Raw genomic sequence first — 15529 nt, 5'->3', positions numbered from 1 at the left:
ATATATATATATACCTTTTTTTATAGCAATCCTGCACCCACATAAAAGCTGCATTTTCAATGAAAAAATGGTATTTCACAAAAAGTACAAGGTTTTTATACCTGTAGATGTAGTTGCAGTGATAACTTCATGAATTTCCTTTTTTAATAATGGTCCTTATGCTGGATTTATTTACCTCGAAATGGTAGGAAACTTCAGCTCTAGACCTCAATCTATGGTACATATCAAGCAATTAAACTTTTTCTTATAATATCACGACTTTTCTCTGCTTCTTGGGAGCACTCCCAGAATCACTAGTGGCACTTTGTATGGTTTCCATGGCATTATTCAAGTTTCATGGTATTGCACTAAACATGATGAAAAATATGCAAGAACCATGAGAGATCACTTTTTACTGTGATACACAATTTACTGAAGAGATGAACTGCTCACAGGGAGATGATTAGCATCACACAATGTTCTAAGTAGATACAATACTTGATCTCACTACAATAGCAACAGGAGGTGGCTATAAAATTCTTAATGTAGTGCAGTATGTACTGTGGTTAATTTTATGCAGTTATGATTTAAAACTACGTCTTTACATTTGTTTACATTTCTCTCAACTGTGAATGGTGCCACGGGCCATCTGTGTATACATGCATAACTTGATAAGTTTGAACTTTTTATAATAGATTTTGAATATTTTGTGCTGGTGAATAATAAAATAGACTAGTATCTACATAATTTATGCTTTCATGACATATCAAACTTATCCTATTTTTTTGATATTTCTAGGCTATGTGGTTCATCTGTGAGTTTCCTCAAATTGTTATAAATATCCAAACATTTTTCCAATGTATTTATTGAAAAACATCCACATATAAGTGGAATCATGCAGTTCAAACTTGTGTTGTTCAAAGGTCAACTGTACAGGCCAATATCCCTGAAGAATACAGGCACAGAAATTCTCAACAAATACTGACAAGCCAAATTCAACAGCGCTTTAAAAGAATGGGATGCAAGAATGGTTCAACATTTGCAATTCAAAAAATGTGATACATCACATTAATAGAATGAAAGAAAAAAATCAAATGATAATTTCAATAGATGCAAAAAAGAATTTAACAAAATTCAGCATTCATTCATGATAAAAACTCAACAAATTGGGTATAGAAGAAATATACCTCAACATAAAAAAGTCCATATATGACAGGCTTACAACTAACGTACTCAATGGTGGGTTGAAAGCTTTTCCTCCAAGATCAGGGAGAAGACATAAGTGTCCACACTCACCACTCCTTTTCAACACAATACTGAAAGTCCTTGCTGGAGCAATCAGGTAAGAAAAAGTAATAAAAGGCATCAGAATTGGAAAGGAAGAAGTAAAATTGTCTGTTTTTGCAGATGACATATATATATATATATATATATATATATATATATATATATAATCCTAAAGACTACACACAAACACAAAAAAACACAAAAAACAAAACCCTTTACAACTAATCAACAAATTCAGTAAAATTGCAGGATACAAAATTAACATACGAAGTTAGTAGTGTTTCTATTTTAATTTATTTTTTTATTTTTTTAAAGGTTTTATTTATTTAGTTGAGAGATAGAAAATGAGCAAGCAAGAGGGAGAGAGAGCACAAGCAGGGAGAGGGGCAGAGAGAAAGGAAGAAGCAGACTCCCCACTGAGCAGGGAGCCCAGTGAGGGGCTCCATCCCAGGACTCCAGGATCATTACCTGAGCCAAAGACAGACACTTAACTAACTGAGCCACCCAGGATGCCCCAGTAGTGTTTCTATATACTAACAACAAACTACCTGAAAAAGAAATTTAAAAAAAAATTCCATTTATAATAGTATCAAAAATAATAAAATACTTTGGAATAAATTTAACCAAGGAGATGAAAGATCTGTATACTGAAAACTATAAGACATTGATGAAAGAAATTGAAGACACAAATAAAAGATATCCCATGTTCATAAATTAGAAGAATTTATATTGCAAAAATGTCCATATTACCCAAAGTGATATAGAGTCAATGCAATACTGATCAAAATTCCAATAGCATTTTTTCACAGAAGTAGGGAAAAACAACCTTAAAATGTTATTGAACTACAAAAGACTCTGAATAGCCAAAACAATTTTCAGAAAGCGAAACAGAAATGGAGACATCACACTTCCTGATTCAAGTTATATTACAAAGCTATAGTAATCAAAACAGTATGGTATTGGCATAAAAACAGACATGTAGATGAATGGAACATAAGAAAATACTCAGAAATAAACTCATGTATATAGTCAACTAATATTTGACAAGGATGCTAAGAATACAGAATGGGGAAAGAATAGTTTTTTCAATAAATGGTGGTGGGAAAACTGGATATCCACATGCAAAAGAATGAAAATTGACCCCTATCTTGCAAATTAACTCAAAATGAATTAAATACTTAATGTAGACCTGTTAATAAAAGCACAGGCAACAAAAGCTAAAATAAACAAATGGGACTGCATCAAACTAAAAAACATGTTCACAGCAAAGGAGACAATTAATAAAAAGAAAAGACAACCTGCAGAATGATAAAAAATGTTTGCAAACCATATGTTTGATACAGATTATACTCCAAAATATATAAAGAACTCTTACAACTCAATATCAAAAAATCAAAAACAATCCAATTAAAAATGGGACAAGGACCTGAATGAAATTTTTCTGAAGACATACAAATGGCCAACAGGTACATGAAAATGTGCTCAATGTTACTAATCATTAGGGAAACGCAAATCAAAACCACAATGAGATATCACCTCACACCTAATAGAATGGTAACCATCAAAAAGATAAGAGATAACAAGTGTTTGGAAGGATGTGGAGAAAAGGGAAACTTTGTGCATTATTGGTGGGATATAAATTGGCACAGCTACTATGGAAACTAGTATGGAGGTTTCTCAAAAAATTAGAAATACCATATGATCCAGCAATCCCACTTCTGGGTATACATCCAAAAGAAAAAATCAGTACCTAGAAGAGATATCTGCACCCCTATATTCATTGCAGCATTATTCACAATAGCCAAGACATGGAAACAACCTAATGTCCATCAATGGATGAATGAATAAATTAAATGTGATATATAGTTACACACACACACAATGGAGTATTATCTCAGCTGTAAAAAAATGAAAAAATCCTGCCATTTTTGACAACATAGATGAAACTAAAAGACATTATGCTAAGTGAAATAAGCCAAAGAAAAATACTGTGTGGTATCATTTACATGTAGAATCTAAAAAAAAGTTGTACTTATAGAAACAAAGGAGAATAATGGTTTCCAGGGGTGGAGGGGTGGGGGAAATGGGGAGATGTTGATCAAAGTGTACAAACTTCCAGCTATAGGATGAATAAATTCTGAGAATCTAATGTACGGCATGATGATTATAGTTAATGATACTATATTGTATATTGAAATTTGCAAAGAGAGTAAATTCTTAAGTGATTTCATCACCAGAATAATAATAACAACAATAATAACAACAACAAGGTGATGGATTGTGGTAATCATTTCACAACTATATATATATATATATAATCACATTGTACACCTTAAATATATACAGTTTTTTCAATTATATCTCAATAAAGCTGATGGATTGTGGTAATCATTTCACGACTATATATATATATATATATATATATATATATATATATATATATAAAATCACATTGTACACCTTAAATATATACAGTTTTTTCAATTATATCTCAATAAAGCTGGGATGCCAGGGGAAGCAGAGGCAAAAAGAATTCTCCTAAGTGAGAACTGAAGCCTTTTGTTTGGTTGGGAAGATTTCCCATTTCTGCTCTTGTATTGCAGATGATCTGGGCCCAATGTAAAACAGTCAAAGAGATCATAGAAAGTCACCTTTTCACAAGCACAGGTATTCATAACCAAGATAATTACTGTGGGTGAAAATCGCAAGCAAATGTTTAGAAAGCTTAGCAAATTAATCCATTGTGTTAATTAATTGACTAGGTTCTCTTAAATATAACTCTGATATTTTGTATCTTTTTACATCCTCTTCTCTGCCAAAGTAAGAACCAAAGCTTTGATCAGATTGGAAGATTTTTTTTCCAACTTCCCCATTATATTTCCACCCTGTGTCTCAGCTTATTATTAAGCTTATTAAGTACCATCTGTGTTGTGTATGAAATATTCAAGGGTACAATATAAAACATATAATGCATATGTATTCACAAATTAGTTTTTATCTATGGATTAGAAATACAGAACAGTTCAGTAAATGCTTTACATAACTAAATATATTTTTATAAAGTGGATCATTATATTCCCCCTCTCCTTGCTGCCTCTCTTTTTGTGTCTTACTATGAAAGATGACCCTTTAAGTGGTTTGCAGAATTTTCCTCTGCCTTTGTACTTCAGCCTATTAAGTTCCATTTGTGTTAAATGTGAAATATTTGAGAATGCGATGTAAAACACATTCACAATTTAGCTAGTATCAAAGGTTGTGAAAGACACAAGATTTTTAAAATAGCTTGGCAAATTAACTCATAATACTGAGTGGATATATTTTCTTAAATTCATGTTTGTTTTTCAATTCCATTTCTCTGTTCCTTATACTTTTATCTTGCCTTTTTTATTCTTTTCATCTCCATTGCTCTGACTTGTCTTTGTGTCTCACTCTCTCATATTCTGTTTATTTATCTAGGCTACATGTCTAGAAAGATAATATATACAATGACAGTAATAAAAATGAGATTCTAACAAATGGTCAAATTTCTAGGAATGGAAAAATAAGATCATATATCCAAATCCTCCACTTAGAAAATTAATGCAATAATTTGCCAAATGAGAGAAAATGGAATGGGTACTGAAATAGGGAATGGTTTGAACAGCTAAACACAGATTTGAAGGACTTTTATTCATTTATTTAACACATATTTGAATCTGGAGCAAAGAGGAGGAGCCCTCTGCTTAGAATTACAGGCATACCTTATTTTATACACTTGATTATTTATTTATTTTACTGAAGTATAGTTAACATACAGTGTTATATTAGTTTCAAGTATACCATAGAGTGATTTGACAGTAGTATACACTACACAGTGCCCACCACGATGAGTGTAGTTACCATCTGTCACTACACAAAGTTATTACAATAATGTGAACTATATTCCCTATGCTTTACCTTTCATCCTCATTATGTATTTATTTTTATAACTAGAATTTTGTACCTCTTAATCCCTTTCATCTATTTTGCCCATCTCTCCTCTGAAACCACCAGTTTTCTGTATTTATGAGTCTTTTTCTATTTTTTGTTTGTTCTTTTGTTTTTAGATTCCACATGTAAGTGAAATCATATGGTATTTGTCTTTGTCTGACTTATTTCACTTAGCATAATGCCTTCTAGCACCATCCATGTTGTCTCAAATGGCAAGATTTCACTGTTTTTTTTATGGCTGAGTAATATTCCATTGTGTGTGTATGTGTGTGTGTGTGTGTGAGAGAGAGAGAGAGAGAGAGAGAGAGAGAGAGAGATCACATCTTCTTTATCCATTTGTCTATCTGTGGATACTTAGTTTGCTTCCATATCTTAACTATTGTAAATAATGCTGCAATGAACATAGAGGTGCATATGTCCTTTCTAACTAATGTTGTTTTCTTTGGGTAAATACCTCAATACTGGGTCTTTTACAAATTGAACGTTTGTGGCAATCCTATGTCAAACAAGTCTATAGTGCCAGTTTTCCAAAAGCATTTGCTCACTTCGTGTCTCTGTGTTACATTTTGGTAAATCTTGCAATATTTCAAACTTTTTCATTATTATTATATTTATTATGGTAGTCTGTGATCACTGATTCTGACTTGCTGAAAGCTTAGGTGATGGTTAGCACTTTTTGAGAATAAGGTATTTTTAAATTAAGGTATATAAAATTTTCAACATAATGCTATTGTACACTGAATAAACTATAGTAGAGTGTAAACATAACTTTTATATGCACTGGGAAACCAAAAATTCACTTGACTCACTTTTTTGAAATACTTACTTTATTTTGTTGGTCTGAAACTGAACTGGCAGCATCTCTGAGGTATACCTGTACTTCATACTAAGGACTGAAAGCATTCAGAGAGAAAGCCACTCATATAAAACAGAACATTCATATTGTGGGTCTTTCTCTGATCTAGCATTTCATTAATATGGTGGACGCCACATGGAGGAACATATTTAGAATTCAGAAAAGAACGTTCATAATTTATAATCACATGAAAATAATACACATATATGTGAGGTAATAATATTAATATGGTTCCTAAATCAAAGGGTATCAAAGGGTGTACAGCAAAAAGTCTCCTTCCCATAGATGCACCCAAACCACCCATCTCATTTCTCCTCCTACAGTTAACAGCCTCTTGGGGTGCCTGGGTGGCTCAGTAAGTTAAGCGTCCAACTCTTGGCTTTGGCTCAGGTCATGATCTCAAGGTCGTGGGATAGAGCACTGTGTGGGCCTTGTCCTCAACGCAGAACCTGCTTGAGATTCTCTCCCTTGGCCCCTCCCCCTGCTAACGTTCTATCTCTCTCAAAATAAATAAAATCTTTTTAAAAAAGTTTTAATTTCTACACTATTCTTTAAAAAAAACCAAAACAACAAAAACAATTAACAGCCTCTTGTGTATCATTCTAGAAATATTATCTCTATACCAGTATATATGCCTAACTGTTCAGTGTTCTGTGCTTTGCTTTTTTTCACTCAACGATATATCCTATAGATATATCCTTTGAATGATACATCAAGAACTTCCTCATTCCTTCTTATAGCTGCATAGTATTGAATGGTGTGAATGAATTTAATACATTAAATCACCTTTTTACTGATGTACATTGTATCATGTTTCTAAAACTAATTTGAGATATAATGTAATTATATCTACAATGACCCTATTTTCAAATAAGGTCACTTACAGATGTACTGTGAGTCAGGATTTCAACATATCTTCTGAGGGGACATAATTCAATCCATAACATCTGTATTGCCAATACTGAAGGGAAACTGACATGTTAATACACTGATAATGGGACCATGAATTGTTTAGCCTTCTTAAATGGCAATTTGTCAATATGTATTATAATTTTAAAAAATGTGTCTACTTTCCGAAAGAGCAATCTCAATATTCTGTCTATTCCAGGCAGATGATTACACAGGGACAAAATGTGATATAGAAAAAGAAGGTCTTCACAGTGTTGTTTATAGCATTAAAACACAGAAAATAATACTAAATAATTGGTTAAATGGACTATGATCCACATATAGGAAGCCATTAAAATGAAGATATTATTTTATTGAGTTTCACAATGAAATGCTACACTTCCCAGTGATAACAAAACTTATCATCATTGTCAAGAATTCTGTGGCCTTGAAGGAATGCTTCTTAATTTTCTGTTTAAATTAGGTGATGGGGATTAAGGAGTGCACTTGTGCTGCTGAGCATCGGTGGTTGAATGAAAGTGTTGAATCACTATATTGTACACTTGAAACTAATATTACACTGTATGTTAACTAACTGGAATTTAAATAAAAACTTAAAAGAAAAAAATAAAATAAATTTAAAGTACCTAAAAGAAGTAATAATTAATGTTTATTATAATTATGTCTATTATAATTATTTAAATATTATTATTTATAACTAACTAACAAGAAGCAACAAGTATTGGCAAGGATGTGGAGCAAAAGGAACCTTTGTGTACTTTGGTTGGTGGGATATAAATTGGTGCAACCACTATGGAAAATAATATGAAGGTTCCTCAAAAATTAAAAATAGAACTACATATATCCAGCAATACCACTTCTGGGTATTTATCCAAAGAAAATGAAAACACTAACTCAAAGATATATGCATTACATCTTAATTGCAGCATTTTTACAATAGTCAAAATGATGTAGAAACAACCTAAGTGTCCATCAATGGATGAATGGATAAAGAAAATGTGCTCTGTGTGTGTGTGTGTGTGTGTGTGTGTGTGTGTGTATATATATATATATATATATATATATATATATATATATATATATATCACATATATATTATACACACATATATATTTTATAGACACATATATAATATATATATTTTACACACATATACCCATATATACATGTATATGCATATACATACACACATATGCAGTGGCAGTGGAATATTATTCATCCATCAAAAGAAGGAAATCTTGCTATTTGCAACAACATGGATGGACCTTGAGGGTATTATGCTAAATGAAATAAGTCAGACAGAGAAACACCAATATTATATGATTTCACATATATATGAAATTTTTAAAAAAGAACAAAAAACAAATAAGCAAACAAACCAAGTTCATAGATACACAGAACAGCTTGATGGTTGCCAGGAGCATGGGAGGGGCAGTGGGTAAAATGGGTGAAGGTGTCAAAAGATACAAACATCTGTCATAAAATAAATAAGTCATGGGTATGTACTGTACAGAATGGTGACTATAGTTAATAATACTGTACTGTGTATTTGAAAGTTGCTGGGAGTAGGTCTTAAAAGTTCTCAAGGAAAAAAATTGTAACTGTATATGTTGACAGATGGTAACCAGAGTTACTGTGATAATCATATATATAAATCATATAATCAATATATAAAATATTGCATCATTATGTTGTATACCTGAAACTAATATAATGTCAAGTATATCTCAATAAAAATATTAGTAACATGTATGCATTTTATTTGGATTTTCTATATTTGGTGATAAGAAATCATGCTTATAATATAAAATTAAATTAAAAACAGTATCAATGATATTTATGTAAAAAAATGCAAAGGGAACCTTCTTAAAGATTATACACCAAAATGTACAATAATCAGTTAATGGTGGGATTAAAGAATATTTTAATTCCCATATTTTGCTTTTCTGTGTATTCTATTTTTCCTATAATGAATGTGCATTGCCTGTGTGATAAAAACTAAACAAACAGTGGCTTAACCAAATGAAATGGGAGCTGGGGCTGCTTGGATAGCTACTGATGGATCTCAAAAGTTGATGCCAGGTGAGCAGTGCTGAGGAAGGACTGGGAAGCGGGGAGAGCCAACGGATACAATGGGGAATTCTCTCCCTCCCCCAGGGTAGACATCTTGGATGGGGTATGTGTGCCCTGGGCCGCTAGGGACCCTCTGTGCTGCTCTGAGCAGAGCCCTGCTACCTGCAGGCACACACATGATCTCCTCTAGGATCCTGCCCACAGCTCATGTGGAAGGGAGAATAAGCATGCATTTCAGCTATGCAATCACAGAAGGGAGGTCCTGGCTCTGGCTGCAAAGACAGCACAATGCAGATGAACCCAGGAGCAGGACAAAGGCTTCTGCTCAGAAACATGAAGGGGTACCGTAGGACAAAGGAATGCTGTGTGAACATGTGGGTGCTGAAGGCCCTGCTCCATCCCCCTGCTTGGGGAGAGCAGAACCACTGTCCAGGTGGGGAAGACTATCTCCCACATACACACACCAAGTCCAGCTGAGGTACCCTTAGCCCTACCCTTCCATGAGGCCCCAGGAAGTGGGTTTCAAGCACCCTAACAAGGGCTGTGTCCAGTCCAGGGATCAGGGCATGCAAACCAAGCAGTAGTTCTGCAAACAGTGGGTAATACTTATACCATGGTATAGATTCACTGTAAGCAAACCAAATTGGGGAGGTTAGGCAACTGGCCCTAGACCACACTTTCAATGCTTCCAGAGGATAGGAGACATAGCCAGAATCTGAGCCCCAGGAGCATAGTAGCCCACCGTGAAGACATGGAGTGTTCCTTGGAGCAAAGTAATGAGATCCAGGTTGCCTGGGCACACCCACCTAGAACACCTACCTGTACACTCTCTCCAAAACTGGACACTTGACTCCAGCAGCTAACTCACACCTGCTGGAGGGGGAGAACTCTTGGACTTGGGCCAACTATGTACATTAGTGCCTGCCCAGCTGCTCAGCCTGGTCCAGCCACTACCAACTCCATGGGCCAAACCCCAGAACCCTCTCAGAGGAGAGCAGCCCACACCCTAGTGGCTCCATATTCTTTCTACCTTTCACTTCTTACTCTGAACCAGTTGCAGTTTCTCCAATAGATTGTTTTCACATTGACACCTCAGTATTGCCTGTCTTTGTAATAGCCTTTCCCCACATCAAATTCCAAATCTCGAAATCCTATTGTCTCTGAAATCTATTTTAAATGCTTCTTTATTTAGCTACCCTCCCCTGGTCCTGGGATGGAGGGAAAACAGGGCACAGAGAAGATGATATACTATAACATCATAAGAAGTGGGAACAGTGTCCAGATAATTAAATAAAAGAACAAGAGTACCCTAATTCATTTAAAATTGTGGATTCAGATCTTTCACCAGGACAAGCGTTGAAAGTTCCTGCCCTTAACAGCAAAAAATATTGTAAGCTATGTGGGCCCCCAAGATATACTCCATTTTGCCAAATACCCTAAGATTAGTTCAGATTCAGGGTGCTTCCTTCCTCAGGCCCTTGTAACTGGTCAGTCTCTAAATAGGACTCAAGGCTACAAGTCTCTAGGTTCCATTTATCAATCCAAGGATTTAGCTATGGAGAGGACCTGGCAAGGTTTGCCAGACAGACGTTTTTGAGACAGGTGACTCACTTAAAAAAATAATTCCATGGCTCATCCTTAGACCTCCTGGTTGTGCACCTGGACTCTCCTGGGTTATTAATTTGTCACTTCAGCATTGGCAGAGTTGAGCAAATGTCTTCATGAAACCTTTAGGACCAAAGTTCAGTTCTCCCACCATCATGGCTTCCCTCTACCTTATCTTCTACCACAGTCCAGCCCTAATGTCCTTGACCAGCTAACCCACTTAGACAGCAGGGCATCATAGTTAAAAACATTGGCTTGGGAGCCAATATGCCTGAATTCAGATCTTGGCTCTGATATTACATAATGTAACATAGGGCAAACTACTGAACATTTCTACGTCTCAATTTCCTAATGATAATAGTACCTACATTACAAGACTACTTTGAGGATTACATGTTTTTATAAGCACGGGTATAAGACTGGTATATGATTCAAGTTAAAAAAATGTTTATTAATAAAATAAATAAATACCTGTACTAGACCGGATTATCTCTGTCCCAACAACATGGCCCAGCAGGTCATATTGATTCAGGCGGGAGCCATCCTGTGCTACTTCCACAGATTTGTTCTTCCCAAGAGTCCAGGAATAAACCACTTCAGCTGTTGTATAAGCATCTAAGGCAGAAAAGGGTGAAGAAGAAGTTGAAGGGAAGAGAAAATAATTATCCTTAATACTGAACTTGCATGAGATTGAAATACAGCTTCCTTCCCAAAAGAGTTCTGGGTATGTGTTCTGTCTTCAACTGAAGTACATTTATCCATCCACCTAGTAAACACTCATTGAATAACTTCTAGTTTATTTTCTGCTGGGTTTATGCTGGGTACACAGGAGTGAACCCAAAGTGGTCTCTTCTTTCAATGACACACAGTCTTCTGGACTGACAATAAATTGTTACACTTTTCCTTCTCTTGGAGGGTAGAGAGTAGAGGCAAGGGGAGGAATAGTTAAAATATTATCTAATGCAGATGTCATAAATTCAAATTCCTATAAGAGTGGTATCTTAAATAAGTAAATCAGGATAATCATAAAAAAAAAAAACACTGTCAAAAATGTAATACAATTTTAGGGGAGGGGTTAAGATGGCGGAGGAGTAGGAGACACCTTTTTCAACCGGTCCCATGAGTCGAGCTGGATAGGTACCAGACCAGCCTAAACAAACACGGAACCAGCCTGAGACGCAGGAAGATGCATCTGGATCTCTACAAATGAACATCTCCAGTGCTGACTATTGAGGTACGAAGCGGGGAGCCATGAAACCGTGCACAGATATCTGAAGATAAACGGAAGGGGGAGGGAGCCGCCGCGTTCGGGTGCGGGGAAGCGGTAGCCACCTGCATGGGAGCGTGGGCGGGGCTCACGGACGGCACCCGCAAAACAGCAGACTGAGACCGTGAGCCGGGTGTGCCGCGCCACCAGGCATCTCGCAGAACACCGGAATCCCGGTGCGCTCACTGGATCCAGACTGAGACCGGGAGCTTCCGGAGCGCGCGTGGGGCGGCTAGCGGCTGGCGGCGTTAGAAATACAAAGGACAGAGACGTGCCGGCCCTGGAAGACGCGAGGGCTGGGACGCCGGGTGTGGGGCGCACATCCCGGGACTCTGCAGGGTTGAGCAGCAGCAACAGTAACAGAGTTAAAGTGGCCAGAACATTAGTAGAGAACGGGCCGCAATCCCTCTGTTCTGTGACAGAGGCTGAAACTCGGCCGCTGCGGCTCTGACTCTCAGAAGAGGCACAGCAAACCACCAGGGAAAGCCGCCAGAGAACAAAAGCCTGGAAATACCGGCTCAGAGAGTGCCCATCCCCATCACCCCTCGCAGGGGACGCGGAGACTCTACCCAAACAGGGTTGCCTGAGTATCGGCGCGGCAGGCCCCTCCCCCAGAACACAGAAGGCAGGCTGAAAAATCAAGAAGCCCACAACCCGGGCGCCTGGATGGCACAGTCATTGAGCGCCTGTCTTCGGCTTAGGGCGTGATCCCGGCGTTCCGGAAAGGAGTCCCTCATCGGGCTCCTCCGCTGGGAGCCTGCTTCTTCCTCTCCCACTCCCCTGCTTCTGTTCCCTCTCTCGCTGGTTGGCTGCCACATAAATAAATAAATAAAATCTTTAAAGAAGAAGCCCACATCCCTAAGATCCCTATAAAACAAGGGGCACGGCCTGGGACCCAGTCAATAATTTGGGCTCTGGACAACCCCGCAACCTCTCCTCATCAGAATGACAAGAAGGAGAAGCCCCCCCCCCCCCAGCAAAGAAAAGACAGTGAGTCTGTGGCCTCTGCCACAGAAATAATGGATATGGATGTAACCAAAGTATCAGAAATGGAATTCAGAGTAACGATGGTCAAAATGATGAGTAGAATTGAAAAAACTATTAATGAAAAGGTTACTGAGAATATAGAATCCCTAAGGACAGAAATGAGAGCGAATCTGACAGAAATTAAAAATTCTGTGAGCCAAATGCAGGCAAAACTAGAGGCTCTGACGGCCAGGGTCACAGAAGCAGAGGAACGGTTTAGTGAATTGGAGGATGGGTTAATAGAGGAAAAAATGAAAATAGAAGATGGTCTTAAAAAAATCCACGCCCACGAATGTAGGTTATGGGAGATTACTGACTCAATGAAACGATCCAATGTTAGAATCATCGGCATCCCCGAGGGGGTGGAGAAAAACAGAGGTCTAGAAAAGATATTTGAACAAATTGTAGCTGAAAACTTCCCTAATCTAGCGAGGGAAACGAACATTCGTGTCCAAGAGGCAGAGAGGACCCCTCCCAAGCTCAACCACGACAAACCTACGCCATTTCACGTCATAGTTACTTTGGAATTAACTTAACCAGAGACGTAAAGGACCTATATTCTAGAAACTATAAATCACTCTTGAAAGACATTGAGGAAGACATAAAAAGATGGAAAGATATTCCATGCTCATGGATCGGAAGAATTAACATAGTTAAAATGTCCATGCTACCCAGAGCAATCGACACTTTCAATGCTATCCTGATCAAAATACCGAGGACATTTTTCAAAGAACTGGAACAAATAGTCCTTAAATTTGTATGGAAACAGAAAAGGCCCTGAATCTCCAAAGAACTGTTGAAAAGGAAAAACAAAGCTGGGGGCATCACAATGCTGGATTTCGAGCTGTACTACAAAGCTGTGATCACAAAGACAGCATGGTACTGGCACAAAAACAGACACATAGACCAATGGAACAGAATAGAGAGCCCAGAAATGGACCCTTGGCTCTTTGGGCAACTAATATTTGATAAAGCAGGAAAAAACATCCGGTGGGAAAAAGACAGTCTCTTCAATAAATGGTGCTGGGAAAATTGGACAGCTACATGCAAAAGAATGAAACTTGACCACTATCTCACACCATACACAAAAATAAACTCCAAATGGATGAAAGACCTCGATGTGAGACAGGAATCCATCAAAATTCTAGAGGAGAACATAGGCAGCAACCTCTATGACATCGGCCAAAGCAACCTTTTTCATGACACATCCCCAAAGCAAGAGAAACAAAAGATAAAATGAATTTATGGGACTTCATCAAGATTAAAAGTTTCTGCACAGCCAAGGAAACAGTCAGAAAAACTAAGAGGCAGCCCACGGAATGGGAGAATATATTTGCAAATGACACTACAGATAAAGGACTGGTATCCAAGATCTACAAAGAACTTCTCAAACTCAATACACGAGAAACAAATAAACAAATCAAAAAATGGGCAGAAGATATGAACAGACACTTTTCCAATGAAGACATACAAATGGCTAACAGACACATGAAAAAATGTTCAAAATCATTAGCCATCGAGGAAATTCAAATCAAAACCACACTGAGATACCACCTTACGCCACTTAGAATGGCAAAAATAGACAAGGCAAGAGACAACAATTGTTGGAGAGGATGTGGAGAAAGGGGATCCCTCCTACATTGTTGGTGGGAATGCAAGTTGGTCCAGCCACTCTGGAAAACAGTGTGGAGGTCCCTTAAAAAGTTAAAAATTGAGCTACCCTATGATCCAGCCATTGCACTACTGGGTGTTTACCCCAAAGATACAGACGTAGTGAAGAGAAGGGCCATACGCACCCCAATGTTCATAGCAGCAATGTCCACAATAGCTAAATCGTGGAAGGAGCCGAGATGCCCTTCAACAGATGACTGGATTAAGAAGATGTGGTCCATATATACAATGGAATATTACTCAGCTATCAGAAAGAACGAGTTCTCAACATTTGCTGCAACATGGACGGCACTGGAGGAGATAATGCTAAGTGAAATAAGTCAAGCAGAGAAAGACAACTATCATATGATTTCTCTCATCTATGGAACATAAGAACTAGGATGATCGGTAAGGGAAGAAAGGGATAAAGAAAGGGGGTATAATCAGAAGGGGGAATGAAACATGAGAGACTATGGACTATGAGAAACAAACTGAGGGCCTCAGAGGGGAAGGGGGTGGGGGAATGGGATAGACCGGTGATGGGTAGTAAGGAGGGCACGTATTGCATGGTGCACTGGGTGTTATACACAACTAATGAATCATCGAGCCTTACATCGGAAACCGGGGATGTACTGTTTGGTGACTAACATAATATAATAAAAAATCATTAAAAAAATGTAATACAATTTTAATTATTATGGGATGAGCATATGAGATAAGGTAAAAAAATTGTTGTAGAGGTATTTTAAATTAAAAATATAAAAATTTCAAAGTAAAAATAACAATAATTATTACAATTTTCCTTTTAAAAATTATTACCACTTTGATTTGCAAAACAGAAACCTGCCTCCTTTACTTCAGCACCAAGGAGTTAATGTCAGGTCTTATATTTGGAATTCCCATGTTGA

General features: G+C 37.3%; 1 protein-coding gene across 1 annotated transcript in view; it reads right to left on the bottom strand.

Annotated features, from left to right (window-relative positions):
* Positions 1–15529, bottom strand: part of GABRA3 (gamma-aminobutyric acid type A receptor subunit alpha3) — a 371590-nt gene that overhangs the window by 48963 nt on the left and 307098 nt on the right. The window contains exon 7 of the mRNA XM_045788814.2: positions 11150–11293. Coding sequence (XP_045644770.1) covers positions 11150–11293 — 144 coding nt within the window. The remainder of the gene's footprint in view (positions 1–11149; positions 11294–15529) is intronic.

The sequence above is a fragment of the Ursus americanus genome, chromosome X, assembly GCF_024610735.1.
Source record: "Ursus americanus isolate L20-20 chromosome X, mUrsAme1.1.p, whole genome shotgun sequence".
Classification (NCBI taxonomy): domain Eukaryota; kingdom Metazoa; phylum Chordata; class Mammalia; order Carnivora; family Ursidae; genus Ursus; species Ursus americanus.
The sequence above is the reverse complement of the archived record's forward strand: the minus strand, read 5'-3'. Positions and strand labels throughout refer to the sequence as shown.